Source organism: Pyrgilauda ruficollis, unplaced genomic scaffold, assembly GCF_017590135.1.
Source record: "Pyrgilauda ruficollis isolate IOZ18807 unplaced genomic scaffold, ASM1759013v1 scaffold19, whole genome shotgun sequence".
In the NCBI taxonomy this organism is placed as follows: Eukaryota; Metazoa; Chordata; class Aves; order Passeriformes; family Passeridae; genus Pyrgilauda; species Pyrgilauda ruficollis.
In genome coordinates, this window is record NW_024518095.1 from 4,981,999 (window position 1) to 4,996,472 (window position 14,474).

At 39.9% G+C, this 14,474-nt stretch overlaps 1 protein-coding gene across 5 annotated transcripts in view; it reads right to left on the bottom strand.

The window, feature by feature from the left end:
* Window positions 1-113: 113 nt before the first annotated feature.
* Window positions 114-14,474, bottom strand: part of GRIP1 (glutamate receptor interacting protein 1) — a 210,344-nt gene continuing 195,983 nt past the window's right edge. For 3 of the 5 annotated variants that reach the window (XM_041465592.1, XM_041465594.1, XM_041465591.1), the window contains 5 exons: window positions 12,127-12,238; window positions 11,938-11,982; window positions 9,308-9,541; window positions 2,689-2,835; window positions 114-1,655 (listed from right to left, as the gene is read on the bottom strand). In XM_041465592.1, coding sequence (XP_041321526.1) covers window positions 1,422-1,655; window positions 2,689-2,835; window positions 9,308-9,541; window positions 11,938-11,982; window positions 12,127-12,238 — 772 coding nt within the window. In that variant the 3' untranslated portion in view covers window positions 114-1,421. The remainder of the gene's footprint in view (window positions 1,656-2,688; window positions 2,836-9,307; window positions 9,542-11,937; window positions 11,983-12,126; window positions 12,239-14,474) is intronic. The other 2 variants (XM_041465593.1, XM_041465595.1) reach the window with 1 other exon arrangement.

Consider the following 14,474-nt stretch of genomic DNA (forward strand, 5'->3'; position numbering starts at 1 on the left):
TTTATGTGACTCATGAACCTTGGAGTTTTTTGTTTTGTTGGTTTTTTTTTTTTTTTTACATGATTCAGCCTATAATGTCATTCTGACCTTTTCTGGCAGTGCTGAAATAGAAATCAGAGATACTTGTGTGTGTGCAGGGCAGGTGAGCTTGTTTATGTATTGGAAACAGCAACAGGGATACATTAAACAGTTTAAATTGACCAGAAACAACTCTGTAAGGTGATTGCTTAGATATGGAAACTCTACAAATATACAAATCCAGTATCTTTATATTCACCAATAACAGTAATTACCAATAACAACTTGAATACCAGAATAAACCAATGCAGCTGCTGGTGAGCATATAAAGCAACTGGCAGTATTTTATTGCTTGGGGGAAGAGGGGAGAGGAGACAATTTGTGTGATGTGTTTGTAAAACATATTTACAATTTTATATTCTAAAAATGTGTTGCAGGGGGTAATGTTTATCATAAAGAAGGCTGAAAACAAAGCATATTAAATAGGACCTTTCTTCCTTCAAGAAACTGATTGACTTAAAAAGCTCATGTGTGACAGTACAAGTTTACAGGTTTATGGATCATTAAAGAGCTTTTGTATCAATCTCCACTGACATAATTTTAAAAAAGCCATTTTCTTTTAAAAAAAACCTTTCTAATTTGTGTGAACTCATTTCAGTTTCATTCTTTTCAGTAATCCCTCGTCAGAAGTTTTATCCCACTAAAAAAGTCTCTGCTTAAAAATCCCCACAGGTTGCAAGACATACCATTAAATATTTCATTGCATAGGGAATAACATATGTTCTAACAAAGTTTGTTGAAGTGGGGAGCAATGTTCAATGCAAGCTGCAGCTTCCTGCAAGCATTTTGTTGTAACCCTGCTTTGTCTAATAAGCACACCCTTCTCGCCAGCGAATAAAGGTTTCCAAAATCAGAGATGTAGCCATTTCCCAGGAAAACCCAGTGCAGTAAACCACTCTGCCTTGTCCATCAGACAGCAGCACCTTCCTCAGAAAAGGATTTCTGACAACAGCGTAGCCTGGACACTACTGTTTGTTAGCAGAGGTTAACTCCATGTTTTTCCCTCAAACAGCTGCTGTTGCTGGAGGGAGAAGAACATTTAGATCATGTTTAAAACATCTCCCCAGTTTCTTATTTGGGGGGAAAAAAAGGCCCTTATGTGTTTATTTTTTTTCACTGTTACTAATCCTAGATTGCTTAGAATGGAAAATGACTTGACTTAATGAAGAATGAAACTATTTCTAAAGTAACCGTGTATTAATAGAAGCCTTGAGACAGACCAACCGACCTCCTGTGCTTTTCAGTGCTGTACAGCATCTGAGCCTCAGTCTCAGAGAAATCTTGAGTGGATTTAGCACCATAATTGTCTTTTGTTACCGAATGTCCTGCTCCAGTGGTTTCTGCTATAAGGTATTTGTAGGATCCCGTGTCTCCGTGCTAACACTGGTGTGTCCGCTCTGCTGAAGGAAGGCAGCATTCGGGTCGCTCCACTCCCCACTCCCTGAAGTGTGTTCTGAGCTTCCTTTCTGAGATGCCAGGGGGTTTCTGCTAATGACCAGTTCCAGCTTATTGCCAGATTCTGCGATGAGGGGCACAACCAAACAGCAGTCAAAGTCTCTGGTGCGAACGTGGTTTACCTGATTGATGAGATCATTGATTCTTGTTACCATTTTAGGAAAAAAAAATGAGATCACAAGAGAAACTAATTTATCCTTGAGACTATGGAGATTGATTTAATTATTCCAAGTAGAGAATCGCCCACTATAAGACTACTTAATTGTGATGTCTGGTCTGAAGACATCAATTAAGTTTTCTACTCACTTTCAAAGAGAATGTAGCAGACGTGGGGATATTTACACTGGTGCTGGCTGTTGCCAGCTTTCACAATGCTCACTCCAATAATGACATTTAACAGCACATAGTTTTTCTGTCTTTCATGGTGTTTGTCAATTTAAATGCAGTAGAACACATCTGTAATTTCAATTCAGTTCAAATCTCTGGTTTTATTACATACATATAAATTTATGTAAAGTATTTTATTAGGCTAATTGAGAAATAATATGGCTTTTCCATCATAGTCCAGCTTGGCACTGTGATAAGTGTGGTGCTGAGTATTACATTATTCCAGCTATGTCAGTCAACACTTGGTTTAAACACAGAAATAATTCTCAGGTCTGTAGCAAGAAAAGCAAGAAAGAAAAATCTGTCTGGAAATGCTGTGGGAAATTGCAGCTTCCCAGTGAGCATTTGTATGTCTCCTTTGGAGTTCCAAAACAAAATATTCTGAAAGAATTTGTTGCTATAAACCTGACTGCACAGGAAAATCCAGCTTTAGTGCCACTGCATAAAAGTCCAAAGCTCCACGAAGTGCTGCCTTTTCCTGCCAGGAAAAGAAATCTGAGAAATCTACACAGCACAGTCTGTGGTGCAGAGCAATTATGGTCATTTGTCCTTCATGGTTCCCCTACACACATCCCTTCCCAGCAGAAATACACAGTGGTGCTCATTATTTAAAATATAATAAGCAATGTAGATTACAGGACCATTCCAAGTAACAAAACTGCAAAACACATACCCAAATACCCCCCAGTGTGGTTATAAACCTTTTTACAAAGTAATCTGTATGTCACATCCCTTCATGCTAAACCTGCACAGTGCCAGAAACATTACCTGTAGCAGTCTGTCATATGGTTTTAAACCTCCCAGATCACCAGGGCCAGCTGGTCGAATGTTTTTAACGTACACTCCTTTTTCCAATAAACCATCTGAGACACTGAACCCAAAGTCTTCTCCATCAGAGTCCTTGTACAAAGTTACCTGTGGAGGAGAGGTGATGTGATGAGAAAGAAAAAAAACCTTTGTCCCCATTTCCACAAGCATGAGGCAGGTTTTCTTCCTAGGATGGTTTTGGTGATTTTTTTTTTCACATTAGAGAGATCACTAACCTGCTATTTGGTACTTACAGTATTAAAGTTGTCGCCATTTTGACATTATGTTAATATTCAGAAGCCACCTTATTCTTCTGTAAATAAACAGCCCTTTTCACTTCTACTTGCCAGCTGGAAATTTGTGGTATTTAGCCCACCTTTTTGGGTGTCACTTTTTGATTCTTAGTGTTTTGTCTCTCTATTCTCTAGCTGCCAGGATCTGAGTACAAGATATGGCTTAGTTTTGCTTCAAGTATGAAGACCTGCCCTCAGTCAAACAATTGGTGTTGTGTCTTGCAATCAAGGGAATAAAGACTATTTATTAATTAAACTAGTCAGTTTAAGCTCTAGACTGCTTGGTTTTGGCCAGGCAGTGGTCCACCCTGTAAAGCCTAACCTCAGAAGTGCTCAGTATAAGAGTTATAATGCAATCTTTTAAGGAAGTACAAATAAGGCTCCTTCTGAAAGAGCTTGCAGGCAGTGTTCTTACAGTTACATAACCAAGAGGTGGTCATTAAAAAGCAGGAAATAGAGTTAGGAGAAGGTTTTTCAGGTATTCAGAAGATAAATCCTCACAGATAGTTTTGTGAATTCAGCTATTTGACAGATAAAGACTTCTTTGTGGGCAAGTGGCATGCTTAGGTTTTTATTTTTTCTTGGTCCTGCCTCACATCAGGGGTGCTGACCCACATAAGTAAATTGTGTGAGTGGTGTGCCACGGTGCACAGATACAATTGCACAGTCAAACCTGTGTTTTTAGCACTGTAGCATGTATCACCTTGGCTTCAAAATGCACTGGTTTTATCATACCTTGGCTGATAAAAATGACATTAACTGTACTAAAATTTTATAATGGCTTGGTACAAGTAATGTTCCATGTGTTGCATCTTTGTGTGTGCACCAGCCACTGAATTCCTTCCTGATGTTTCTGAATTGCAGAATCATTTGAATTGAAGGGGGCTCTGGAAAGTCTCTAGTCCAGTGTCCTGCTCAAAGCAGGCTGAGGACTTGGTCAGTATTTTGCAGAAGGATGCCAAGGCACAGCAGTGCTGGGGCACAGCACTGGTTGGTGCTGCCTTCAGAAAGCTGCTGAGCTCCTGTTTAAATTGCCAGTGTGAAAAGGGATGCCAGAACAGACCAGGCTGTCTCAAAATGAGAGTAAAGGATTTGGAATTTGGGTTTCTTTCCTGCTCTCTGCATTTTTCTTTTTTTGACTTGGGTTTAGGGGTGCATCAGCCCTGCTTTGGCTAGAATGAAATCACACTCCCTAGTAAGTTTGGTAGCTGTCCTGGGCAGCAGCTGAGAGAAGTTGGATACAAGGGCAGTGGCTGCAGCAGTAGCACCATTTTCTCTGTAGGTGTGGATGGTGCACTGTGGAGCTGCTGTGAAAACATCAGAGTCTTGTGCCGTGGGGAGCACAGACACCCCCACGTGGTGTTCGTCCCTTACTTTACCCCGGCTCATCCTCTTCCCTTGTTTTTCTCCCCCTGAACAGCACTGCAAAGCTACACCTAAAGTCCCCTTAAGCTAAAGGTTTTCTTCCTGCCAGTGGCTTTTTTGGGTATGAGCTGTCATTTCATACTTCTCAGGGACTGTGGTGTTTAAGTTTTTTGCCTTCTTTTCCTCCATTCTCCTCCAAGATAACTTCTAGCTGAACCTGCCATATGTCCTCCATCCCTGCATGAATTTTAGGAGTCAGTGGGCATTTCAGCTACTGAAAAACCTATCTGCAAATTCACAATAATTAATCATAGAATGATTTTAATTTGTATCAACAGATGCTATTATCAGCAGGACTCTAGGGAAATTCTATAATTTGCTATGAACAGAGGCTTTTGTTTGTGTTATCACAGCATGTTTAACATGGCTTTAATGAAGAGTGTGTTTGAAGCTGCTACAGAAGTGCTGTAAGACCACCATTCTGCAGGACTCAAAAAAAAAAAAAAAAAGCAAAAAAGCAGGGAGATATATTTCACTGACAGATTTGTGTGCACTTCCTAGCAGAAATTAAAAATAAATAGCTCTGGACCAAGACCCAAATTCTCTTCTAGCAAAATGACTTTTTTTCCTCATCATCACAAAGGACAGTTCTTCAAGTTAACTGCTTCTTAAAGAAGGCTTGAAAAGTTCACATGAAAATGGGATACAATGCCTAAGAGAAGAAGACTTGAAGTACTCTATCCTGTTCCAGCACAGGTGGCACGTTTTTAAAAGGAACTTCCCTTTTCTACTTACTCCTTTTCTTTTCCCGTTCTTCAGGCACTGGAGTCAAATGGAGCTGGATCCAGCCCCAGATGAACTACAAAAGCAGATTGAACAGGGGACTCCCTGAAGTCATCCAGACTGTATTCTTGTCCTAAGACAGGATCAACTGCACCTAAACCATTTCAGAGATACATTTTATCTGCCCCACATTTTCAAATCTCCAGTGATCAAGATTCCACAGTCTATTAAAGTAATCCCCTCTAGTCCTTCAGATGTTTCCCTTGGGTCTAAACTAAATCACCCTCGCTGAGGCTTAAGCCTGTTGCTATCCACAGAGAACAAGATCACTTTATTCTCTCTTTCTCTGCAGTGATGTGAAATAAGGCTTGTTTTTCTCTGGACCCTGTCCATATGGTCAACATCTTTCTTTAAGTTTCAGATCCCAAACTGGACACTATTACAGTCAAGACCTTCTCAAAGCCAAACTGGAGTGGAGAACAGCTCACCAGGGATGGTGGTCCCATTCATATGTTCTATGACAGTGCTGCTTTTTCCCCTGTTTTCAGTGAGCAATCTATCAGCAAACAGCACACACACAAGTTTGACTCTAGACACCCACAGGAAGAGCCATTACACATCAGTGCACCTTAACCTGGATCTTGTCTGTAATAATGCACGTGCTACTTCATGCCCACCTTGTCAGACAAAAAATGGAGCATTTCAAAATTACAAAGGGCATGAAAGAGGGGTTTTGCTGTAGAAGGTCAGTGGGAAGTTACTGCAATGGAGTGGCAAGGCAGGGGACAAGGAGGGGCATTGGGAATGATCATCCCAAGTCTTTTATCAATCACAACTTACACGTTTCAAAATATGTTCTAAAGTTTGTGGTTCTTCAGATCTACAGATCCTGGATTTTTACAAACTGCTTCCCTTATGGCTATCTTCTCTTGACTTTTGCTGTGCTTAACAGGAGCTTGGAACTTAAAGAAACTGGTGCTTGCTTCAGGGATGAGGTAGCAATTTAACTTTGTTGCATGTTTGACACATTTTTCAGATGGAAGTCATCTGCAGACAACTTTCTTTTGTATTATAGGTTATAATTTTTGGGTTAATTCTTCCCAGGGTAACATATATTCTTCAAAGAGAATCTCTGATAAAAGCCTTGCTATCTGAAACACTCAATTTCTACTCAATAATAGGTATGGACAAAGCCCTACCACAGGTTCCTCATCTTGACTTGCAGCAACCCTCTCAGAAAGGAATAAAACTGCAGGCAATTCACACAACACCTAAATCATGCTGGTTTATCTGTACTGCTGATCACAATTCTTTGGAAGGTCTGATCTCAATAGCAAAATCTCCATTTGGGTGATTTGTTAGACTCTTAAATTTACATCAGGAGCCTAAGGGAAAAAGAAAGTGGATTTGGAAATTTAATTCATATTTCATAAGCAATTAAATAGCTACAAATTTTAAACACAAGCTTATATATTTTTAGTCTGTGCCTATGCCTCTTCTCCCTCTCAAGTCTATGGGAAAACGCTTAATTTAAATTCACACATCTTGCACAGATCAGCTATTGAGATATTTTAACTGACTGTAATTTTAGGTTAATGACTACTTGCAATAATAATATTGAAAAATTATCTGGTCTTAGTGCATATTTTTGCTCTCAGAGGAAAGTGTGCTCTATGAAACTTCTAAAAAATGGTCTTCTGTGATTTTTAGAAAAATATTAATCTATACTATTACCTAAGTAGATAAAATCATTAAAGACATTCATTAAATTTGGGTACTGATATAGCAATACACTATCCAGCTAAATTAAAAGTTATTAAACCATCTAGAACAAATGTTTGAAGAGATCTGTAGGACACTTATCTCAATCCTAGTTTCCTCAGTATGCAGACAGTTCAAGAGCTCAACTGGTGAACGCAATGCAGAAAGAAGGAGCAGTGAAGAATTCAGGTTACTTTGCTGCACAGTGAACTCTGGCCTGTGGGCACACAGGCCCTGTCCCAGCAGGGATGCAGACCCACCACAGTGACACAGGACAAAGGCACCTGCCCTGCCCTGCCCGCGAGCCTGGCAAAGCTCCGCAGCACGGAGCCAAGTACGTGCTTGAGGACCTGCCGAGGGAGGTCTCGACAAGCTGGGCCTCAGCTTGTATCCCAAAACTGCCCATACCATCACATTTTCCCAAGTCTTCCTATTTTTCAGTGGCCCAGCTAAGTAAGACATTTGCCTGCAGAGGGCAGAACACATTGCCAGCAAGAGGATACATGAAAAACACTTCAAGGCATTTCCCTGACAGTGAAGTCATTCCTGTGGCATTGCAGCTCTTTTGGAAAATTCTGATTGAACAAGCTGTCCAAAGGAAGAGGTTATTAGTGTTAAACTAGAGGTCTAATACAAAAATAAACATGAATACATGAGAGAAAGTAGCAGGCACACTGCTACACAAGAACCAGGAGGAAAACTAACAAGTAAGAACTTGTTCAGATAAAAAGCAGTCCATGCTGCCTGGGCTAACCTGCATGTGTCATAGGGGTATAACCTCACTTTGGGGAATCAGAACATAAGAGCCAGTCACTAGTTTCTATTTTTCTTGAATGACTGTAAGGATTTGGAAAATCCTTGGTACAGGTTCAATGTTTAGATTTTTTAGAGAGGAAATGACTCTTCTCTGGGTGACAGAACAGACAGTAAAAGCAAACTCAGCATCACTTCAGCAGACAGGGGAAAACTGGGTATATTGTCTGAACAAAATCTGGAAATTACTCCAAGGAAAGGTCAAAGCAATCTTAAAAATAGTCAGCTGAAGCAAGAGAAAGCTCATGGACAGGTTATTTGTACTGCCCAGGCTCTAACAGCTAGTTACTATCACAGAATGCCACCAACTCATTAACAGAAATCTCAGGACTCCTTTCCAGGGAACGATTAATTTTAACATGGAAGACTGGCTTTGTAATCCAGAACTGTGCCTTTGTTGAATGTGAGCACACTGTGAAATGCCTACTGGCATACTTTGGTTTTCTATTTCACATTTATTCACCACTCAGAAAAAATGAGCACAGTACCTAACTCCACTGATCACTTCAATCTGGAAACAGGAATAGCTTAAAACTATCACAACACATCCTTATTGATCATATACACTGGCAATGATTTAATTTACCATATATGAGATCAATTCTTTACTATCTTCTGTAAACATTTATTTAGCCCACACTCAGCAAGTCCTTACCTTGGTGAACTCAACTGAACTACAGACTAAACTCAGGCAAATCCACAGGGTTTACAAACCATCCCAAATCTCTTGAGAATGACCAGGTGACATATTAATGAAATTTACCTGTGTTCTGCCTCCTCTCCTGAAAGATCTCAGACCTTTAAGAGGAAGGTGGGTGCAGGAAATGGGATGCTCATTCCCATCAGGAAGAACAGCATTATAATGTCCCTCAAAGTTTTGGAAACTCTTTGGTTGCTCTTATGGCCTCATGGACTTTAGACCTAAAGTGGTCAGGTGCTTGCTGTGCATATCCAAACACACTTTATCGAGTACTTGCTAGGAGTGCAGTGCACCTCCATATCACTGAGTGATTTCAACCATCTTGAGCAGTGAAAAGCTGTATAGTCTGAAGATTATTTATCCTTTTTAGAGCAAAGGAATTATAAAGAGAAAAGAAGCAATACCTAATTTGAAATAACATTCTATATTATGTATATTGAATCTCTTGTATTTGATTCAAAATGAGTGTTAATTTAAAAAAGGACCTATGGGAGCCCCAAACCCTCCTGAGTAATTTCCTGAAGAAATGTATTTTCTAGAAATTAAACTTTGCTTTCTTAATGAACACATTTTGCAGAGAAGAGTTATTGGTGCTGTCAATTCAAATTACCAGTGGATGCTCCTTTCAAAAGAGCAGTGCCTTTTGAGGATTTATTGTAAAATGAAATAGTAGACAAGGATGCATCTTACTCATTTATTTTCCCCCACAAGGATCTATCATTAATGTGTTTGTAAGAACTAATATGCATGGCCCCCAAATTACATCTGTGGAGTCATTATAAAAAGTGCTTACTGTGTTGCCATATAATTAGAGTTCCTGTGCTGAATATATTATTTCAAAGCTGTCAGAAGAAAAATTACAGACCTTGTGTAACTCCACAGGAGTTGGTGACATGATTTCTTTCATCTCTTGCTTAAATTTTCTCAGAACCATGGACTTTCTCCCCACATCTGATGGCAACGTGTTGCTACGAGTAGCTTGACTGTAATGTGGCCTTACAGAACTTCTTTCCTGGAAGCTGGCTTGTCTTCCCAGCTGGTTACGAGGTTGTGGGTTCTCATGATTCAAACTCATTGTACTTCCTGACATGATTGTGGCCTAGAGCATTAATGAACAGGTTAATTTGCAACAGAGAATGCGGGTTAAGTTTGTGGTTAATTCATAGCAGTAGGAAAAACACCTCTATTCTTTGTTAGAACACAATCACTCAGGGCACAGCAAAAGGCAAGAGGATAGATGTTCAATCTGCTTGCAAGTCACTATAAAATAAAGGACCACAACAAAACACAATAACAATATATGAACCCTATGGGCAAAAGTTTTCAGATGGCATTTCAAACTAAAATACTGAGCACCAGAACTGCTATGCTTGTAAGCCAGTCCCCTGGCAGACTGAAGAGTACGTAGTGTAACAGCTTATTTAAAAAATATTTTACACATACATAAAACAACATCTAAGTTGTGGCATAATTGCATTTGTTGGAATTGGAACTACAGGAAGGCATTTACAATTCAGACTGTGTGTGCAAGGTAAAAATGTGTGAGCCAGCAGAATATGTAGGTAGCTCTAGAGCCAGCATGGGCAGAGTGCCTGGCTCAGGGAAAACTCAGTGCAGGTGAGCTCACTGCCTGGAAAGAAACTTTGCATGACATGCACACTGCAAGAGTGGCTGCCTTAGCTCAGCACTAATACTGGCCCTGGTCTCACTGCTGGTTTTAATCTCAGGAAAAGCCTTTTGTTTTAGGTGCAAGAATACACGAAATCATGAAATATGATGAAGGGAGTCACCTCGCCCACTGAATGGAACAGACTGAACTTGAAAAGAATCCATGCACAACAAGGAGCCTTCAACCTTGGGAAAGATTTTCTGCTCTGGGGAATGGGAGGCATATGCACTTTGGCACAGCCACTGTGGGGACAGGGTGTGCTGAATTTCCTATTTATTATCTTTTCTGATGGACAACTGGAAAGGGAAATTTAAAGACCATAACCTGAACTCTGACTGGGACTGGATGCAGACAATCTGCTTGAATGGGAGATGTAAAAAATAAGGGCAAAACAAATAAATGTTTGCCTATAACTCTGGTGAGCATGTCTGTCACCCTTCCTTCTCACAGCTGCAGCACTACTTTCACTATAAGATAATGGATTGTAGCCATAACACTCTTTTGTGCTCAGTAATGACTGATATTACTGCCTGATGGAGCTAAAGCAGCCAGAGGACTTGGCAAACATCAGCCTTCTTTGCTCTTTGGTTGAAGACCTTGAAATGAAAAATGATAAGGAGTCCTTGACTATGCCATGGCACTTCATAAAGTAGAGACATGGCCACTCTCAGCATCCTGTCACACTGAATGAGTCTGGCTTTCTTTTCAGAGCTGGGGGTTGTGCAACGAGGCAATGCTATAAATGGGACATCTACGGTTCTGAATTTCACTTTTGTGAAAGGCTGAGGAAAATTCAGTGTGTTGAAGTAACTGAATACTGGTCAGCATAGATGACCTATTTCTCTTTTGGAATTATCTATTTCCATATCCTTTTATTATGCTCTGAATACTGAAAACTGCAAGAGAAGCCTGCAGTACCAAACCATATCTAACTATGGAATTAAACCAGTATAACATTTTCTCCTACATTTCTCTGGTTTTCAATAACAAACATACGAGAATCACATTTTGCTACCCAGACATGCAATACAAAAGCCATAAATCTGAAGAAGTAAATTAATCTGAACTGAAAAACTTTCACCCAGTTATGCCATTCACATTCCTCCTGGCTGCTAAAGGACTTCATATAACATAAAAATGAAAATGAGATTCTGCCAGTTTTGCAGCTCCAGGAATTTAAAAGAACATAAAAGAAAATATTTTAGGACCTTTCATTCTGTAATTGGCAGTATAATGATATAATGGTAATTGTTCTGATTAGATAACTTAGAGAAAAGGTGATTAGACAGTTAAAGACTCCCAAGTTACTCTGTCTCTGTTTTCTTCCCCCAATGCCCTCAGCACAATCTAACACAAAGCATGGTTAGATTTGTAATAAACTTAAGGATGAAATATGAAGATTTGTTACACGGTGAAGAAATTGCTGCGTAATGAACATTTCTCATACTGGCAGCTTCTTTTTCTTTCAGAGTGGTGTGATTACAGGTAAACATTTTGAGAAGCTGATTTTCTTTTATGTTCATCTTAATCAAATTAAGTTTCAATTTAAAAGACAACCTACAACATGCTAAGAAAAGCTGCATGAAGCGTCTGTCAGCGAGTGGAATGTATTGCTGCAGGAAGGTTATGCCCACTTAGAAGTTCTGTGCCATTTGCTGCCTGTACAGACAGCATCGATGGTTATGCACAGCAGAAGCTGCAAGTCAAAAGCACTGGGGTGAACATGTTTATAGAATTTTGGTTGCATTGCACAAAAGAAAACAGCTCTGGTTAGGGGCAGGGGAGGCAGCTGCACAAGCAAAAATATAAAGGTAAAGGGTAGGTACCAAGAGAGTCATGTTTCTCAAACACAGACGCCTGTCAGCCTTGTCCTGTAGAGAGGGGTTAAAGCTTTTAAATGAATTGGTGTGATTAGTGCAACTTAAAAGAAAAAAGGAGAAAATAAAATGAATGTAAACCAAACCAAAACCATTATATTTCTCTATAATTGGAAAGAAAGGTTAAGATTGTTCTACCTCTAGTTCCCTCAGAATTCCTGACTGGCCACAGGTCTCTAAATCCTCCAGAGCCTGAGACCAGAAATTTTCCTCCTGGTCAGCCTCGGTGTTATCATGGGTACCTGTGAAGCTAGATTTACAATGAGAAGTTAAAAAAATGTGGACTTTCCCCCCCCTCTAAAAATATATATTACACACGTGCCTTGCCACAGACTGCAACTTGAATGACAGAACGTTATGCAGGAGAGTGGGGAAGAGTCGCTGACCAGGAGAGGCTGGATGGACATGCAGAGCACATGACAGACAAGCCTTCTCATAACCTGGCAGTCACTAGCAGCTGGCAGGACCTGAGCAGCGAGTTGTTCAGTAAGGAGATAAATGGATTCCAAGAACAATTCAATACACTTTTTTGCTGGATTGAAACCAGGACCTCCCTTTGAAAATTAATGAATCAACCAGTAGCTGTGTGCGGAGCTGCTCCGTGCAACAAATATTTGCAATAAAACCTTTCAACCTCACAGACTTCTCCCAGGCAATATAGAAAGAGTCCTCTCTTTCTTTTTTTTTTTTTTTTTTTTTTTTTGCAAACAACATTTTGCAAAAGAGGCTTGGTGGTGCTTTTTGCTTGATTCCTTCAGCCTAAGATGCATTTATCAATTTAAACCCACCTGATCGCCATAATATAAACTGCTCCAATCATTTCAAACATAAACACAGAGAAACTTTCAGGAATGCCACTGTCTTGCATGGAAACGTAGGTCTCTGGTGTTTCATAAATGCACCCAAAACCTTATTAAAAGCACCCTTGAGCAGATGTTGGTAACAGTGATGCTTAGGTAGTTGCTCAGCAAGTGAGGTCTGATAAAAACCACAGCTCTGGGCTGTGCGACACAGCCCAAAGCAACACCTTCACAGTGTATGTGTGTATACAGGGAGGGAAGCAGGAGGGTTTTCTACTCTAGCAAGGGGAAGCAGCTCAGTAAAGGTTCACACAAGCATCAGAGCTGCTGCATGGGAGAGGGCTGATCATGTGAAAGGCACAGGGGAAGAAGGATGAGGAAGGAAAGTGACAATTTGCCCTTTTGGTGGCAGCAAGCTGTTACTTTGGAGCAGCTGCCCATGGACTGCAGCTAGTGGTGCTTAACAGCACATAAACGGAGCAAACACTATTATGGAAGCATCTGAGGCCTTGCTTGACAAACAATGTATTACTGAGAATAGCATGAATGTAATTCTGTTTACAGATTAGCTTTTAAATAGGAGAATTGCCCAGCACAAGGGAGGACAGCTTGAATGCTTCACACACATGATACTCTGCCTCAGAGATGCTTTCTTACAGCTACAATCAGTCAAGCAGACAATGGTCAGCCATTTCAATCTCTTATTGCAATGATTCTCCACCTAGCATCAGTGTCTCTTCTAAGATATTGCAATAGATACAGCAATGGCAAGAATACCTACTCAGATCACGGATGCAATTCCTCCCAGGCAAGACAAGAAAGTATTTAAAACATGATTTTAGAAAGATCCTTGACTTCTGAAATGAGCTTTTTCAATAATTCTATGTAGTTCTTTCAATAGCCAATTTTGAATACAGACTAATTTATCCATTACAATATCTCTTGTTATACTGCACATTAGTGATATCAAATGGAACTTCAGCTAATGAACAGGATAATTTGAGGCAATTGTCTGCGGCAGAAAAACCTGGATTTCCTAGAACTGGAGGTCCATTTCTTCTCTGACTTCTGTGAAATAGAAAACCATGATCCTCTATGTCTGGACTTCTTAGTGGAAGCAATTTCTTTTTCAGCTCTCCTCTCCTCTTTTGCTCTTTCTCTGAGTCTTGTCTCCTGGTGTGTGAAATCTCAACTTTTGCATGTTCATTACAGCCACATGAGTAATTTTTAGCTCAGCTACTACACCAGAAAACCAGAAGAGATACCAAAATAATTTATCTAGATGTCTTTTTTATCTAAAACCTGAGGGATTGATTTTAAATCATATGAAATATTGTTTGATCCATAATGAACATATTTGGTTTTCTGATGCTTTTTTAAAGAGCCATCAGAAATTCAGATGCATAAAAAGTCTGAAGGAAAGGCAGTAGGACAGATAATGAAGATATGGGTATCTATGATTTGATTCTTACTCCCATATGAGACACAAAATCTTTGTGTTTTTTAGTTTTTTAATCAGGAGGTTCTTGGAACTGGCAGACTCATTCCTCTAAGCATTGACGTTTTAATATGTTAAACATTTTCTCTGGAGCAGGAACTATAACAGACTTGTTCTACCTGCCAGTGATAGGTAGACACCAGGCTAGAGAGTGGTTTAAGCTCTCTGGTTTCATTTGCTTGCCCACT